Source organism: Pan paniscus, chromosome 3 (assembly GCF_029289425.2).
Source record: "Pan paniscus chromosome 3, NHGRI_mPanPan1-v2.0_pri, whole genome shotgun sequence".
NCBI classification, from domain to species: Eukaryota; Metazoa; Chordata; class Mammalia; order Primates; family Hominidae; genus Pan; species Pan paniscus.
The window spans coordinates 3,014,672-3,031,878 of NC_073252.2; the positions used below are offsets into that span (position 1 = coordinate 3,014,672).

Here is a 17,207-nt window from a genome sequence, read left to right on the forward strand (position 1 = left end):
TTTTTTGAGACAGAATCTCACTTTGTCGCCTACGCAGGAGTGCAGTGGCATGATCTTGGCTCACTGCACCCTCCACCACCCAGGTTCAAGCGATACTCCTGCCTCAGCCTCCTGAGTAGCTGGGATTACAGGCATGCGCCTCCATGCCTGGCTAATTGTTGTATTTTTAGTAGAAACGGGGTTTCACCATGTTGGCCAGGCTGGTCTCGAACTCCTGACCTCAAGTGATCCGCCCTCCTTGGCTTCCCAAAGTGCTGGAATTACAGGCATGAGCCACTGTGCCCAGCCCTAAATTATTATTTTTGATGCTGTTGTGAATGGAATTGTTTTCATAATTTCCTTTTCCAACTGACCATTGTTAGTGTATAGACATGCAGCTGATTTTCGAGTGTTGATTTTGTATCTTCCTACTTTGCTGAATTCATCTATTCTAACAGACTGTTTTTGTGGAATCTTTGGAGTTCTCTACATTGTAAAATCATATCATCTACAAACAGAGATAATTTTACTTCTTCCTTTCCAGTTTAGATGCCTTTTATTTCTTTTTCTTGCCTGTTTGCTCCGGCTGAAATTTCTAATACTGTGTTGAAGAGAAGTGATGAAAGCAGGCATCCTTGCCTTGTTCCTGTTATTTAAGGAAAAGCTTTCATTCGTTCACCATTGTCTGCTGTGGGTTTTTCATATATGGCTTTTATTATGTTTTGGTAGTTTTCCTTCTATTCCTAGTTTGTTGGGTGTTTTTGTAATGAATGGGTGTTGAATTTGTCACATGCTTTTTCTGCACCAGTTGTGATGATCTTTGGCTTTTTCCAGTCTGTTAATGTGGCATATTAACATTGATTACTTTTTATACATAGAATTATCCTTGCATTCTGGGAATGAGTCCCACTTGGTCATGGTGTATGAATCTTTTAATATGCTGCTGAATTCAGTTTGCTAGTATTTTGTTGAGGATGTTTGCATGAATGTTCACAAGCCATACTCGTTTGTAGTTTTCTTTCTTTCTTTCTTTCTTTTTTTTTTTTTTTTTGAGACAGAGTTTTGCTCATTACCCAGGCTGAGTGCAGTGGTGTGATCTTGGCTCACTGCAACCTCTGCCTCCCGGGTTCATGTGATTCTCCTGCCTCAGCCTCCAGAGTAGCTGAGATTACAGGCATGCACCACGAGGCCCGGCTAATTTTGTATTTTCAGTAGAGACGGGGTTTCTCCATGTTGGTCAGCTGGTCTCGAACTCCCGACCTCAGGTGATCCACCCGCCTCGGTCTCCCAAAGTGTTGGGATTACAGGCGTGAGCCACCGCGCCCGGCCCTGTAGTTTTTCTTACAGTGTCTTTGGCTTTGGTATGGGGATATGCTCAGGACATGAGTTAGAAAGTGTTCCCTCCTCTTCAGTTTTTTGGAAACTTTGAGAAAGATTGGTATTAATTCTTTAAATATTTGGTAGAATTGACTAGTGAAGCCATCAGGTTTGGGGCTTTTCTTTATTGAGTGATTTTTGTTTTTTTTCTTTGAGACGGAGTCTTGCTCTGTCACCCAGGCTGGAATGCAGTGGCACAATCTCCACTCACTGCAACCTCCGCCTCTCAGATTCAAGCGATTCCCTGGCCTCAGCCTCCAAAGTAACTGGAACTACAGGCACATGCCACCACACCCAGCTAATTTTTGTATTTTTAGTAGAGACGGGGTTTTGCCATGTTGGCCAGGCTGGTCTCAAACTCCTGACCTCAGGTGATCCACCCATCTCGGCCTCCCAGAGTGCTGGGATTACAGGCGTGAGCCACTGCGCCCAGCCTATTGGGTGGTTTTTGATTACCAGTTCAATCTCCTTACTAGTTACAGGTCTGTTCAGACTTTTCTATTTCTTTATGATTTCGTCTTGATAGGTTTTGTGTTTCTAAAAATTTTTTCATTTCATCTGTTTTATCCAGTGTGTTGGTGTACAGTTGTTCGTAATACTTTCTTTTTTCTTTGAAACAGCATCTCACTCTGTCACCCAGGCAGGAGTACAATGGCATGATCATAGCTCATTGCAGCCTCAAACTCCTGGGCTCAAGCATTCCTCCTCCCTTGGCCCCCCAATAGCTGGGATTACAGGCATGTGCCACCACTCCCAGCTAATTTTTTTTTTAATTGTTTTGGACTCTTCCAGAGAGAAGACAGGGTCTCACTATGTTACCCAGTCTGGACTGAAACTCCTGGGCTAAAGCAGTCCTACTACCTCAGCCTCCCAAAGTGCTGGGATTATAGGCATGAGTTACCAAGCCCAGCCAATACTTACTTACTTTCTTTTTTTTTTTTTTTTGAGACGGAGTCTTGCTTTGTCACCTAGGCTGAAGTGCAATGGCACCATCTTGGCTCACTGCAACCTCTGCCTCCCAGGTTCAAGAGATTCTCCTGCCTCAGCCTCCCATATAGTTGGGATTACAGGCGCCCACCACCATGCCCGGCTAATTTTTGTATTTTTGGTAGAGATGGGGTTTCACCATGTTGGTCAGGCTGGTCTCGAATCCCTGACCTCAGGTGATCCACCCACCTGGACCTCCCAAAGTGCTGGGATTACAGGCATGAGCTACAGCGCCCAGCCCAGCCAGTACTTTCTTATAATACCTTTTATGTTTTTTTCTTAATTTTAATTTAATTTTCTGTTTTTTAGAGATAGGCTTGCTCTGTCGCCCAGGCTGGAGTGCAGTAGCAGGATCATAGCTCACTGGAGCCTCGAATGCTTGAGCTCAAATGATTCTCCTGTGTTAGCCTCCCAAGTAGCTATGATTACAGGTGTGCGCCACCACTCCCAGCCCCTTTTATTTCTGTGTAATCAATAATAATGTCCCCACTTTCATTTCTGATTATAGTAATTTGAGTCTTTTTTTTTTCTTAGTCCATCTCACTAAAGTTTTGTCAGTTTTGTTTCTCTTTTCAAAGAACTATATTTTGGTTTCATTGATTTTTTTTTTCCCCTATTGTTTTTCTATTCTCTATTTCATTGATCATTAATCTCTGCTCTAAATTACCTTTCTTCTGCTAGCTTTGGGTTTAGCTTTTTCTTTTTCTAATTCATTAAGATGTGAAGTTAGGGAGGGTTTTTTGTTTCATTTTATTTGTTGTTGTTATTGAGACAAAGCTTACTCAGTTGCCCAGCCTGGAGTGTAGTGGTGCGATCTTGGGTCACTGCAACCTCGACCTCCTGGGCTCAAGCAATTCTCCTGACCCATAGTCTCGTAGCTTGGACTACAAGTGTGTGCCACCATGCCCAGCTATCTATCTGTCTGTCTGTGTATTTATTTACGTAGGGGCGGAGGTCTCACCATGTTGCCCAGGTTGGTCTCAAACTCCTGGGCTCAAGCAGTCCTCCTGCCTCAGCCTCCCAAAGTGCTGGAATTACAGGCATGAGCCACCACGCCTATCCTAGTTAGGTTGCTGATAGAGATCTTTCTTGTTTTTTGATGTGTTTGTAGCTATACATTTTGCTCTTAGTGCTTGCTTTCACTGTGTCCCGTAAGTTTCAGTATGTTATGTTTTTGTTTTCATTTGTCTCTAAGTATTTTCTGCTTTTCTTTGTAATTTCTTTATTGATCCATTGGTTGTTTCCATCCCTTTACTTTTAACTTCTCAGGGTTTTTTTTTTTGGTTTTTTTTTTTTTGAGACAGAGTCTTCCTCGGTCGCCCAGGCTGGAGTGCAGTGATGCTATCTTGGCTCACTGCAAGCTCCACCTCCTGAGTTCACACCATTCTCCTGCCTCAGCCTCCCGAGTAGCTGGGACTACAGGTGCCCACCACCATGCCTGGCTAATTTTTTGTATATTTAGTAAAGACAGGGTTTCACCATGTTAGCCAGGATGGTCTCGATCTCCTGACCTTGTGATCCGCCCACCTCAGCCTCGCAAAGTGCTGGGATTACAGGCGCGAGCCACCTTCTCAGGGTTTCATGTGTAAAGCAGGTTTCTTGTAGACATGTATAGTTGTGTTTGTTTGTTTTTTATTTTTAGAGATGGACTCTTGCTATGTTACCCAAGCTGAACTTGAACTCCTAGCCTCAAGCAGTCCTCCCACCTTGGCCTCCTGAGTAGCTGGGACTATAGGCACATGCCACCATGCTTGTTGTTTTTTGATGTACTCTGATAATCTTTGTCTTTTCATTGGTGTATTTGACTGTTCACATTTAAAGTGACTTTTTGATGTATTTAGATTAATATCAGCCATGTTTGTAATTGTTTCCTATTCATTATGAGTCTTTTTCTGCCTTCTCTACTTTTAATTAAGCGTTTTATGGTTTTATCTCCTCTGTTAGTATATCAATTTTATTTATCTTTTTTAAAATTTCTGCAGTTGCCCTGGAGTTTACAATATACATTTTGAACTAATCTAAGTCCTTTTTCAACTAACTAATGTAAAAAAGGTAACATTTAACAGATTACTCCCGACCCTTCCCTATTCCCTGTGACATTGCTGTCATTATTTTCACTTATCCACATGTTAATCACCCAGTACAGTGTTGATGATTACTTTCAACAGTTATCTTTTAGATTAATAATAAGAAGAAGATATTTTACTTTGTCTTTATTCCTTCTCTAGTATTCTTCCTTTCTTTATGTAGATCCACGTTTCTGACCTTCTATCTGAAGGAAATCTTTTGACATTTCTTGCAGGGCAGGTCTGCTGGTGATGAGCTCCCTCAGTTTTTGTTTGTCTGAGGAAGTCTTTATTTCTCCTTCACTTTTGAAGGATGATTTCGCTGGACACATAATTCTAGGTTGGTGGTTTTTTTCTTTGAACACTTTAGAACTGTTTAACTTCCCTCTGTCCTTGCTGGCATGGTTTCTGATTTCTGACAAGATGTCCTCTGGAATTCTTTTCGAATTCTTTTCCCTGTTCTTCTGTAGGTCCACTTGCCCCCACCCAGCTGCTTTCAAGATTTTCTCTTTTTTTTTTTTTTTTGAGACAGAGTCTTGCTCAGCCGCCCAGGCTGGAGTGCAGTGGCGCCATCTCGGCTCTCTGTAACCACTGTCTCCCAGGTTCAAGTGATGCTCCTGTCTCAGCCTCCCAAGTAGCTGGGATTACAGGCTCCCGCCATCATGCCCGGCTAGTTTTTGTATTTTAATAGAGACGAGGTTTCACCATGTTGGCCAGGCTGGTCTTGAACCCCTGACCTCAGGTGATCGCCTGCCTTGGCCTCCCATAGTGCTGAGATTATAGGCATGAGCCATGGCACCTGGCCAAGATTTTCTCTTTTTCTTTGGTATTCTGCAGGTTGAATAGAATATGTCTTCGTGTAGCTTTGGGGGTATTTATTCCACTTGATGTTCTCTGAATTCTTTGGATCCGTGCTGTCAGTTGTTAATTTGGAGACTTTTTAGCTATTACTACTTCAACTGTTTCTCTAGTCTCTCCTTCCAGCATTCCACTTACCAGGTGTTATATCTTTCGAAACTGTCCCACAGGTTTTGGATGTTTTGTTCTATTGGGGATATTGTTTCTGTTTTTGTTTTTAATTCTTGTTTCTCTTTGCCTTGCAGTATGGGAAGTTTCTGCTGACATATCTTGCAGCTCCCTGACTCTTTCCTTGGCCGTGTCGTCTCCTGATGAGCCCATCACTGATAGTCTTCGTTTCTCTTAGATTGTTTTTATTGCCAGCATTTCTTCCCATCTCTCTGCTCACACGGCCCCCTTGTTCTTGCATGCTGTCTACTTTTTCCATTAGAGCCTTTGGCCTACCAATCATTTTCAATTTCCTGTATGATAATTGCCATCCATGTTATCTCCATGTTCCTGCAGCCATTCAGTTGTCTCTCTCAGCCTCTGGTGAGATTGGTGTTAGACCTTCTTCTGTTCTGCATTCCTAACACTCTCTTGCATGTTTCTCATCTCCTTTTCTCCCAGTTCCATGTTCTGAGAACTTTTTTGGGATCAGTCCTCCAGTTAAGTGATTCTGTAGTGGTGCCTAGCCTGCCACTTAAGTCCTAATTCTGACTATATTTATTATTTATAAGTTTTAATTTACTTTTTTTTTCCAAAGATACTTAGTAGCTCTTTATATTCTCTTGTTCCTTATTTTTTTCTTTCTTTCTTTAAGCATTTCACACATAGTTACTCTGTGTTTGAATGAAACCTTGAGCATCCAGATTCGTTTTCTGCTGATATCACCTGTGATGTATTATTTCCTTTTGTGGATGGAGTATATTAGGAGGTTATGTTTTGCTCAGCTTACTCTGTGAGAACCACAGCCCTCCATAGTGGATGCTTCCCTATGAGGGTTGGCGTCTGCTGATGCGAGAGCTGCCTGAGACCTGGGCTCCTCTTGAGGGCCTCCAGACTGCTGCCCCCACACGTCACTGTGGCGATGGTGTACGGCTGTTCCTTCCCCTCACCTCCACCTCGCTTCTCTCATCACCTCCTAAGCCTTCTTTTCATCCTTTGCCTTTGTCGATAGCAGTTGGTTACCAAAGTGTTCAGTGTCATTTCTCTCAGATCTAGAGCTAAGTAGCCCCTCTTACCTAGCAAGGCCCAGACCAGGGGGGAAGAACGGCCTTCAAGAGAAGAGCAAAGCCGAGCAGGTGCGGCTGCATTTTGCTGCTCCTTCCACGTGGCCTAGGAGTAGGAAGTTAACGACTACAGGGCCTGAATCTATACCGGAACCCAAGGCGTGTGACTTTGAATCCTGGGTCTTTTTCATCCAACACGGAGGATGTACTGTGAAACAGTTGGTGTACTAAGAAACGGCCTGGAAGTGCAGACAGGGATGTCTCTAAGTCTCCACTGAGAACTTTGCAGTGGAGCATTTGCGGTGGCCACTGGGTTCTGGCCCTCAGGAGTTCAGTGTATCAAGTGGAGCCTGGTGACGTGGTGTAAGGGGAGGACCGGGTGCCAAGTAGCCTTGGTCCCTTGTTAGCTTCGAGGGCCAGGGTGTATCTTTACACTCCCTCTCTGGGTTACTTTGAGACTTAAGTAAAACCACTGGAAACGCATTTAATACAGTTAAAATATAATTCAGTTAAATACAGTTTAAAGTATAAGTGCAGATTTAGATTGGGCAGGTAAAGCTATGTGGATAACAGGGTCATAAATAGGTTGCAATATGGGGATCACATTGTGATCTTTGACCTGCATGTTCTTTTAGAGCTGAGATTCAGCTCTTCCAGCCTGAAAACTGGCACAGCCAAAGCAAAGATGGTCCTTCGCCTCTTTACCATCTCTGGGAGAAATACCAAAAAACCTGTTAAGCAAAAATACAGAGAGTCTGTCATCTTAACCTTTTCGTTACTGGGGATACAACTGGAACTCATTTTTGCTCGGATGCTTAGTGTTGGGAACCTCTCACGTGTGGGCCTCATGACTCAGTCTGTGGCTCTTGTTCCTCATGTCTTGCACCCATGTTCCATATCCGAGTGGGTGTGGGTGGTAGAGGACAGGCGAGTCACCCAGCTCCTGGATAAACTCAGTGTGTGCGCAGTGGAAAGCACTTTGTTGTGTTTGCATTTGTGTCAGAGCTTTCATTTAAAGCAACAGTTTTCCTTTTCTATGGATTACTTCTTTTGTCTCAAAGTGGATAAAAATGCAAAACTTCTGCTAGTTGAAGCTTTGTGGGTTTGTATAACGAGTGAAATTGGTGTTCTGATTCAATAGCGTAGTCCACATTCTGAGAGAGTTACTTTACAGTTATATCATTGGTGGACTTATAAAGTCATGGTCCAAAAATGGTCTAGGTGACAGACACCTATTTTTTCCTGAAAGAAATCCATAAGCTATTGAGGTCAGTAGGCATCTTCTGCAAAAGCATTAAAGAAAATACAACTTTTTTTGTTACTGATCCCTGTTACTTTTGTCCCTACAACTGGGCTTCCGTTTTTGAGTATGTGGGGTTCTGAATAGTGTGTAAATCAAATGCATAGAATCATTGCCGTATGTTTCCAATATTACAGTTATATAGATGCATTCCCTTATTCCTCTAAGCTAGACACTGTTCAGCAAACACTTATTGAACACCCAATATGTGCCAGGCCCTGTGCTAGACTCTAGGAAGACAAAAATCGGTTAGTCTTGGCCCCTCTTTTCAAAGAGTTCACAGTCTAAAGAGAAGACAAAAACATAATCAAAATATCAAAATGTTGTGACTTACAGATGCTAGGCAGAAAAGTAACACCGAAGAGAGAAAATTTTAAATGAGCCCACGGGTGGTTTTGCAGAGGAGGTGATGCTGAAATAGGGTTTTGAAGCATAAGCAAGAGCTCTCTGAACACACATGGGTGGTGGAGCCCAGGCTCTCAGCCAGGCTTTTCAAACCTGAAACCAAACAACTCATGGTCGTGTCTTGAGGAGTCCAGGAGGCACTTAACGTAGCTTCAGAGCCCTGAGAGTGCTTCTAGTCATGGTTTACCAGCTGGGCCAGCACAACGGGACTGCTGCTCAAAGCTAGCAGTTTGGCATCTGTCACAGGTTTCTGCCTTTTACAAGAAGGTACTCAAGACTAAGAAGTCTTCTACTTGTTACTTTTTGTCAATTACTTCTCAGCAAAGCAGCTCTTAGCTTATCGCTGCTTTGTAGAAATGGGTATCTATTGAAATACGTTTTTTTATTTTCCTGGCTCTTGTCCCATGGGGCTCCCTTACCAAAACAATGACTTCAGGCACTTTCCTGTATCCTGGGTGGCCAGTCTGGACCTGTTTATTCCTGCTGTTGAGTCCTGAGTGTCTGCTCTACCCTCCTCTCCCCCTTTGCCTTCCTGGGCCTGTTCCAGGTCAGTGGACTCGCTGAGCTGTCCAGCAGCCCAGAGGGGAGTGCTTCCTCTCTGCTCCGAAGCACTGTGGAAGAGGGCAAGGTGGAAAGGTTTGGTCGGTTGGTCAGGTGTTTTGTGTCCAGGGACTCTATGTCTATATAAGTAGTCTCTATATAGTAGTCTCTAAGACTGTTGTCCTAGAAAATGAAAGCAGTGCACCATCACACTCACTGAATACTTACTATGGGCCAGGCAGTGTGCTCAACTCTTACCATACCCCTGGAGGTAGGTATTTCCAGATTACAGATGAGAAAACTAAAGCACAAAAAGATTGAGTGATTTGCCTGAGGTCACACAGCTAGCAAAAGGGAGAGCTGGCATCCGAGCTCGCCAGACTGCAGAGCCCAAAGGCCAGGACGTGGGACTAGAGTTCAGATCTAGCTGTCACCTGACCGTGCCTCCTCATAGTGGAGCCAGCAGTGGTAGCTCCTGGACTAGATGTGCAGTCCCAGCTTTCATCTTGATAGCTCCAGAATTCCTCCTTTCCTTGCCACCTTCACTGCCATTGCTTCATCCTTTCTCATCCCCTGACTAACCTACTCGTCCTCCTTCCGCCTTCTGGTTCATCCACAGTATTGCCACAAATTGATCTTTCCACAAAGCTGACCAAATCATCTCACTCTGCTGTTTAAATCCCTCTGTGACTCCCCAGCCCCTTCAGAACAAAGTGGTACAAAGTTGTCTTTGGCCTGGCTGCTGCCCGCACACAACCTGGAGCCTGTCAGGGTGTAGCACTGTCACCCCTGTACGTGCGCCATCCCTTTGCTCCTAACCTCTTCCTGTCCTCCCTCTGCCCCAGCCAGGCCAGCAGGATTCTGCCGAACCATCGCCCATTCTTAAGAACCCTCCAGGGAACCCTCCCGCTTGAGTTTAAAGAATTCACTGCTCATTTCTGCATCCCAGAGGATGTGATGACCAGGTTGCCCATAACTGGGCACTTCTCCTCTCCAGCAGACAGAAGTCCTGCTGAGGGAGAACCGTATGTCTGCCCAGCATTAGCAAGGACTGGGGGAGAAGGGCCAGGACCCAGATGTCCCACCTCATCCTAGAGCGCATATAATTTGGGGAAAGGCAGACATTAAACCAATAGGCTACAAGTAGGTCTCGAATTATAACTGTGGTAAGTGCTAAGAGGGAAAATGACGGATTTTAGTGTGTTCAGTGGGAAGGCTCGCCTTGGTCTTGGGTGTTGGGTCCTGGGAGGTGACAGCAAAGGCAACGCCGGCTTCTCTGAGGAAGCGATCTTTAGGCCGAGGCCTGCAGGATGAGTGTGAGTGTGGTAACGAGCTGAGGCTTGCACATTCTAGAGCATGGACACAGCACAAGCAGAACTTAGGGCCAAGAAGGTGAATAGGCGTGTGCCGGCCAAGGGGAGGCCTGTGTGTCCAGGGCTTTGGTGAGCAGGAAGGGTGGAGGTGGTGGGCCCAGCTCCCTTGGAACTTTTCAGGGCCAGAGCCTTGGGAAGCCATTGCTGCATCCTGAGCAGGGGAGTGACATGCTCGAATTTACATTCAACAAAGATCACTCTGGCTGTAGTGGGGAGAAGGACTGGGAAGAGTTAGTGGTGCAAATGTGCAGGCTGTTGCACTGCGCCACTGTGAGAACATGGTGCTCAGGATCTCCTAAGGAGGTCAGCAACCAGGGCCTGTTGCCTGGATAGTGGCTGAGGCAGAGGGAGGACCCAAGGGGGCCCCAGCCTGTGCAGGAGCAGCCAGATGGCTAGTGGCTCAATAAATGCATTTATTTATTGAGTGTTGAAGGCACCAAGCCTTCAACAATGGTCTGCCCCACAGGGCCCAGGGCGGGGCTTGCCAATGAGGCAGCTCCTTTGAGAACGCCCTGGTCTTTAGAGCACAGTATACAAATTTCTCTAGGTCATTAGATTTGTGCTGTACCTTGCCTGGGTATAAGAGGTCAGTGTAAGGGTTTTATCCATTTTCATCAGTGATTCCAAAGTTGACTTATTAGTGATGATCATTAAAATGCTTGCTGAGATTAAGCCGTAGAAACAGATCTTACGACGCACATGGCACACTCACATGTGACCCAGTAGGAATGTGAGAAGTTACTGAGTTGTCTAAAGTTTGTTCAGATATACTCCTCAAGGCATCGGTTGCTTTTCATATCTACATCTGGTTGAAATTTGACCTGTCGTGTACAGTCTCATAAATCAAGTCCATGTTTTGTGAGATGTGCTCCCCCTGGGCCTCAGCTCATGGCGAGCACATCCCATGAGGCTCATAATGAATTGTCTGTCTGTAGTTTAACTACTTACCTAGGTAAACAGAATATTAATTTTGATATGTGATTAGAAAATTTTTTTTTGTAGGCTTTACCGCCAGCACCTGTTCAGAATCACACAAATAAGCATCAGGTATTCAATGCATCTCTTCAAGACCATATTTATCCAAGCTGTTTTGGGAATACTCCAGAGTGGAATAGTTCTAAATTTATAAGTCTTTGGGGATCAGAAGTGATGAATGATAAGAACTGGAATCCTGGCACTTTCTTGCCAGATACAATTTCTGGTAAGGAATTTGTTAAAACTTTCTTGAAGTTTTAAAATAACCTGAGTAGACTGACATCTTTGCCATAGTCTCCCGTGGAAGCCCTGGCACAGCTGTAGCCAGCTGCTGCTCCACCACCTCTGTCTCCAGTGGGAGGCCCCTCGGGGCTGTCATCCTACTCCATCCTCTCGCATCTGCCACCAGTCGGTCCCACTGTGTGACTGAGCGGAGCAAGACTCTGGCTCCATGGCTGCCCGTCAGCCCGGTGAGCCACATGGGCGTGGCCTCAGCGCTGCTGAGGGTCTTGTGACCACGGTCGGGTGCCCGGCCTTCAATTCTCGAGCAGTGGTGACAGCCAGACCTCAGCCCCCCCCGGTGCACAGGGGCAGGAAGAAAGTGCCACAGTTGACTTAAATCTGTGACTCACACTCCTTCCTCTGGTTACTGCATTGGCGCCACGTGGCATCTCTCCCCTTTACTAGCTCCTTACTCCCCAGCTGCCTCAGCCACTGAGGCCCAGCTGTTACTTCAGTCGCAGGGTCAGGGGCACCTGAAAAGGGGCTGGTACCCACTCCTCATCTCTGTCTTCCTGCGGCCAGAGCTCCTGGCAGCCCCACACCCAGCCCCTGCATGTGCCAGAACAGCAGGCTAGACTTGACATCCTGATCTGTGCTTAGGAAGGATTTCTAGCTGTGTGACCTTGGGCAAGTTGCTTGGCCTCTCTGAGCCTCAGTTTCTTCATCTTCTTAGGATGGGAGTAATAGTACCAACCTCAGAAAGTAATTTTAAGACTTTACGTAACTTTGGAAAGCACCTAGCACAGGAATTGGCACATAGTAGGTGCTCAATACAATTTTTTCTTAGATTAAAAGCTAGTTGACTTAGTGTCATCCCAGTGGGATCCTGACTTCAGTAGCACCCCCAGTATCAAGTGTTCAGTCATCAGCATGTCTTTTAGGGTTTAGCTAAGTATGATTGCTGTCAGAAGCCTTAATTTTCCTGTTCTTCTTTGAAGGGAGTGAAATATTAGGGCCAACACTCTCAGAAACAAGACCGGAAGCCCTTCCACCTCCAGCTAGCAATGAAACACCTGCAGTCTCGGATAGTAAAGAGAAAAAGAATGCTGCAAAAAAGAAATGTTTATACAATTTCCAAGATGCTTTCATGGAAGCAAATAAAGTTGTCATGGCCACGTCATCAGCCACGTCCTCTGTGTCCTGCACAGCTACCACAGTGCAGTCCAGCAACAGCCAGTTCAGAGTGTCATCCAAGAGACCTCCTTCAGTAGGTAAGGCTTGAAGGCTCACTGGCCCTCGGGGTCTGCAGGAAGGCTGGGCTTACTGACTTCTCGTCTTTGTAACTCATCTTTGTAACTGCCTTTTACTTGGCCTAGCCAGAGGCGTAAGTGTAATTAACTGCCCAAAAATGCTCACACACAGAGAGCTGATCCCCTAGGACTTTGATTAGAATTTTAGCTGTTGTGCTAGATTCCTCTGGGGCTTCGCTGCACTGTCTTGCTTTTGTCTCTGTTTCTGTTCTTCTGTGATTTGAGTTAGGGTCTCACTCTTGTTCGCCCAGGCTGGAGTGCAGCAGTGCAGTCTCAGCTCATTACAGCCTCTGCCTCTTGGGTTCAAGCGATTCTCCCACCTCAGCCTCCCAAGTAGCTGGGACTATAGGTGCCCACCACCACGCACGGCTAATTTCTGTATTTTTTGGTAGAGACGGGGTTTCACCATGTTGGCCAGGCTAGGAGGTCGTTGCTTTCTGAGCATGTGGCAAGATTTCTCAGAAGCTGCTTTAGGAAAATGCTGAGCAGATGTGAGCTGACAGGGCTGCCTGTCACCCAGCCTAGGGTACAGCCCCTGGCTGTCACTTAGGGGGCCCAAAAGCAATAATGTGATCAGAGACCAATGGCAACTCAGTAGCTGGCTCGAGGAGGCCTCACTAGCCAAAGGTGGGACAGATTGAGCATTAAAAGGAATGAGGAGGCTGAGTGTGGTAGCTCCCAGCACTTTGGGAGGCTGAGAGGGGAGGGTTGCTTAAGCCTGGGAGTTTGAGACTAGCCTGGGCAACATAGTGAGACCCCGTCTCTAAAAAAAAAAAAAAAAAAAAAAAGTTAAAAAAACAGGAAGTTTGACTATAGCATACAAATAAAGTTAAGAATCCATAAGGATTGGGATGCTCAAACAGAGCAGTAGGGTGGGAAGCTCCTTCTTCTAAAAGCACACCTCCTCTAAATGTGTAAGAAGGATAAGAGTGGCAAGTCAGCATGCTGCGCCCCCAGGGTAACAGCTGGTGCAAGTATGCAGCATTCATGGAGGTTAACAAGGGATATCAGTTTGGGGAATGGAGTATTTCTACTGTTCAAAAGCAGCACCCATAGGGTACTGACAGATTACAGCAGGATGATGGGCGCCTGTGTTCATCAATTCTCACACTGCTATGAAGAAATACCCAAGACTGGATGATTTATAAAGGAAAGAGTTTTAATTGACTCACAGTTCCACATGGCTAGGGAGGCTTCAGGAAATTTACAATCATGGTGGAAAGCACCTCTTCACGGGGGAGAGAATGAGTACACGGCGAAGGGGGAAGCCCCTTATAAAACCATCAGCTCTCGTGAGAACTCACTCACTATCACTAGAACAGCATGGGGGAAACCATCCCCACGCTTCAGTTATTTCCACTGGGTCCCTTCCACCACACGGGGGGATTATGGGAACAAAATTCAAGATGAGATTTGTGTGGGGACACAACCAAACCCTATCACTGGGTACCGACAGATTACAAAGGAATGGTGGGTGCCAGACTCTGGAGGAACCTAGCAGACAGTGCCATGCACACCACCATGAAACAGAGAGACACTGGGTGCATCCCATTGCCACAAACTCAGAAGGATCCAACATAATATTTGCAGGATTTGTGCCCAGAACATTTTATCCAAATCTACCAAGACAAGACAAATCCAAATTGGCAGACAGGTGGCCTATTAAAAATGTTAAGTCTTGTGAAAAGAGAAAAGGGTTGGAAGAGGCTGGGTTAGTGGGAAAGCTATAATGGACATGTGAAGGAAATTGGAAAATGGAATATGGGTTATACCTTAGATGAGAGTATCCTGTCAGTGTTAAATGCCAGTGAGGTGATCATGGTATTCAGCAAAATGTCAAAAAAAGAGAGAGGGAGGGAGGGAGGGAAAGAAAGAAAAGAAAAGAGAGGAGAGAGAAGGGAGGAAATTTTAAAGTAAAAAGCTCGGTACAGTGGCTCACACCTGTAGTCCCAGCACTTTAGGTGGCCCTGGTGAGAGGATTGCTTGAGCCCAGGGGTTCAAGACCAGCCTGGACAACATAGTGAGACACTGTCTCTTAGAAAAAGGTGATTTTTTTTTTTTTTTTCTTTGAGACGGAGTCTTGCTCCGTCACCCAGGCTGCTGGAGTGCAGTGGTGCGATCTGTGATCCTCCTGCATCAGCCTCCCGCGTAGCTGGGACTATAGGTATGTGCCACCACGCCCAGCTAATTTTTTGTATTTCTAGTAGAGATGCGGTTTCACTGTGTTAGTCAGGCTGGTCTCGATCTCCTGACCTCATGATCCACCAGCCTCGGCCTCCCAAAGTGCTGGGATTACAGGCATGAGCCACCACGCCCGGCCAAGAAATTTTTTTAAAAAACCAAACTGTCGATGTTCTGAGGAGTTCATACCGAAGTGTTCAGAGGTGAGTGCAACTTGCAGACGTTCGGCTAAAAAGTGTGTGTGCATGTAAGAAATAAAGTTTATAAATATGACAGAATATTAGGTCGTGATGATGAAGCAAGGTGAAGGATGAATGGGTACTCTTTGTGTGTTCTTTCAGATTTTCTACAGGTTTGAACATTTTTGAAACAAACTTGGCAGTGACTCTCGCCTCTCTAAATGCAGGTGACGTGTTTCATGGCATCAGCAAGGAGGACCACAGACACTCGGCCCCAGCCGCCCCGAGGAACAGCCCCACGGGCTTGGCCCCACTCCCAGCGCTCTCGCCTGCTGCGCTGTCACCTGCTGCGCTCTCACCTGCCTCCACACCTCACCTTGCAAATCTTGCAGCCCCATCATTCCCCAAAACAGCAACCACAACTCCTGGGTTTGTGGACACACGCAAGAGTTTCTGTCCTGCACCCCTGCCCCCGGCCACAGATGGCTCCATTAGCGCCCCTCCAAGTGTCTGCAGGTGAGCCAAGTCCTGACTGGGGACGTGGGAGCACTTTGGAAAATGGGTGTTATGCCTCACTAACACAGCTACAGAAACTCCCCTGGGACCATGCAGTGGAAAAGTCTAGTGAAATGCCGAGGGAATGCAGGGATGTCCCCAGCAGAGGCCATGGGTAGAGGGGGGCTCCCATCTCAGCCTGTAGTTTTGCAGAGGGAAGAGCAGGGGCCGTGGGCCGCCATGGATAGGTGGGCCAACTACGCCTAAACACTGACAGCATCGGGGGTATGCATTGTTTTTTTCTCATTGTATAAGTTGTATTTGTTATACCTAGGGTGGAATCAGAAGAAAATGAATGAAATGTGTATATAGTAAAAACACAATACAACAAACACTCAACAGGTGTGTTTTTTTGTTTGTTTGTTTGTTTTTTCTCTGAGACAGAGTCTCACTCTGTCGCCCAGGCTGAAGTGCAGTAGTGCGATCTCAGCTCACTGCAACCTCCACCTCCTGGGTTCAAGCGATTCTTCTGCCTCAGCCTCCCAAGTAGTGAGACTACAGGCATACGCCACCATGCCTGGCTAATTTTTGTATTTTTAGTAGAGATGGGGTTTCACCATGTTGGCCAGGCTGATCTCGAACTCCTGACCTCGAGATCCACCTTCCTCGGCCTCCCAGAGTGCTGGGAGTACAGACGTGAGCCACTGCACCTGGCCAGACTTTCTTTTTAAGACAAATTCTGTTACCTTTGAACTCGCCTGTTTGAAGCTATACCCCTTCTCGAAGCCCCTTAGTATGGAAGCTGTGGTGGCAGGGACAGTCTCAGAAGGAGTCATTGGAGAGACTACGTGTTCCTGTTCAGTGGCGCTCTGTGAGCACTTTGAGGGACCGCCTGCATGCATGCGCACACGCCATGTCTCCCATGTGAGCCCTTTGCCGCTTGTGTATGACTCCCTAGTAACCCTGGGACTACGCACCCTCCGCGCTGCCTCTTGTCTGTGAAATGGGCAGGACAGTGGGTGGTCATGTGCAACATTGTGAGTCATTGCCTCCCGGGCCGGCCACTTGCTGATGAGCTTGTATGCGGTTTTGCAGTGACCCTGACTGCGAAGGGCACCGCTGCGAGAATGGTGTCTACGACCCACAGCAGGATGATGGGGACGAGAGTGCAGATGAGGACAGCTGCTCTGAGCACAGCTCCAGCACCTCGACCTCCACCAACCAGAAGGAGGGCAAGTACTGCGACTGCTGCTACTGCGAATTCTTTGGGCACGGCGGGGTGAGTGCATGAGGTCAGCGCATCATGATGTGGGAAGTGTGCAACACACGGGCTCCTTTGCAAAAATTCTGTACTAGGTTGAATTCGGGGTATATTCCGCTTCTAGGGTATATCCATTGTAAAGAAACAAAGAAAAATATATGCCCAAAGATTTAGCCATAATGATTTTTTTCCTTCATTTTTTACTTTGTGGTTTTTAAGGTAACTGGTAAATCAGCAGTGAGGTATTCCTACTGAATACCCATTGGTAGGAGGTTGTTAACCATGGTGTATCCATATGGTGGAACATTGTAGCCAGCTACAGCAGCGTTGTGTGTGTGCAGTTGGGTTTCTCTTGTTTGAATACAGAGGGCGTCGGTACACACACATACTTGTCCATCTTTCCAGAGCTGTGATTTAATTTATACAACCAATTATCACCCACTGTTTAAGAGGGATGGGTGGCAGGAATAGCAGGGGCTTATAGTTGT

The 17,207-nt window shown here is 46.2% G+C and overlaps 1 protein-coding gene across 8 annotated transcripts in view; it reads left to right on the forward strand.

Annotated features, from left to right (window-relative positions):
- Nucleotides 1-17,207, forward strand: part of FAM193A (family with sequence similarity 193 member A) — a 196,464-nt gene that overhangs the window by 142,899 nt on the left and 36,358 nt on the right. For all 8 annotated transcript variants that reach the window (XM_034958217.4, XM_034958216.4, XM_063603489.1 and 5 more), the window contains 4 exons: nucleotides 11,099-11,297; nucleotides 12,292-12,564; nucleotides 15,191-15,479; nucleotides 16,554-16,737. In XM_034958217.4, the coding sequence (XP_034814108.2) occupies nucleotides 11,099-11,297; nucleotides 12,292-12,564; nucleotides 15,191-15,479; nucleotides 16,554-16,737 (945 nt within the window). The remainder of the gene's footprint in view (nucleotides 1-11,098; nucleotides 11,298-12,291; nucleotides 12,565-15,190; nucleotides 15,480-16,553; nucleotides 16,738-17,207) is intronic.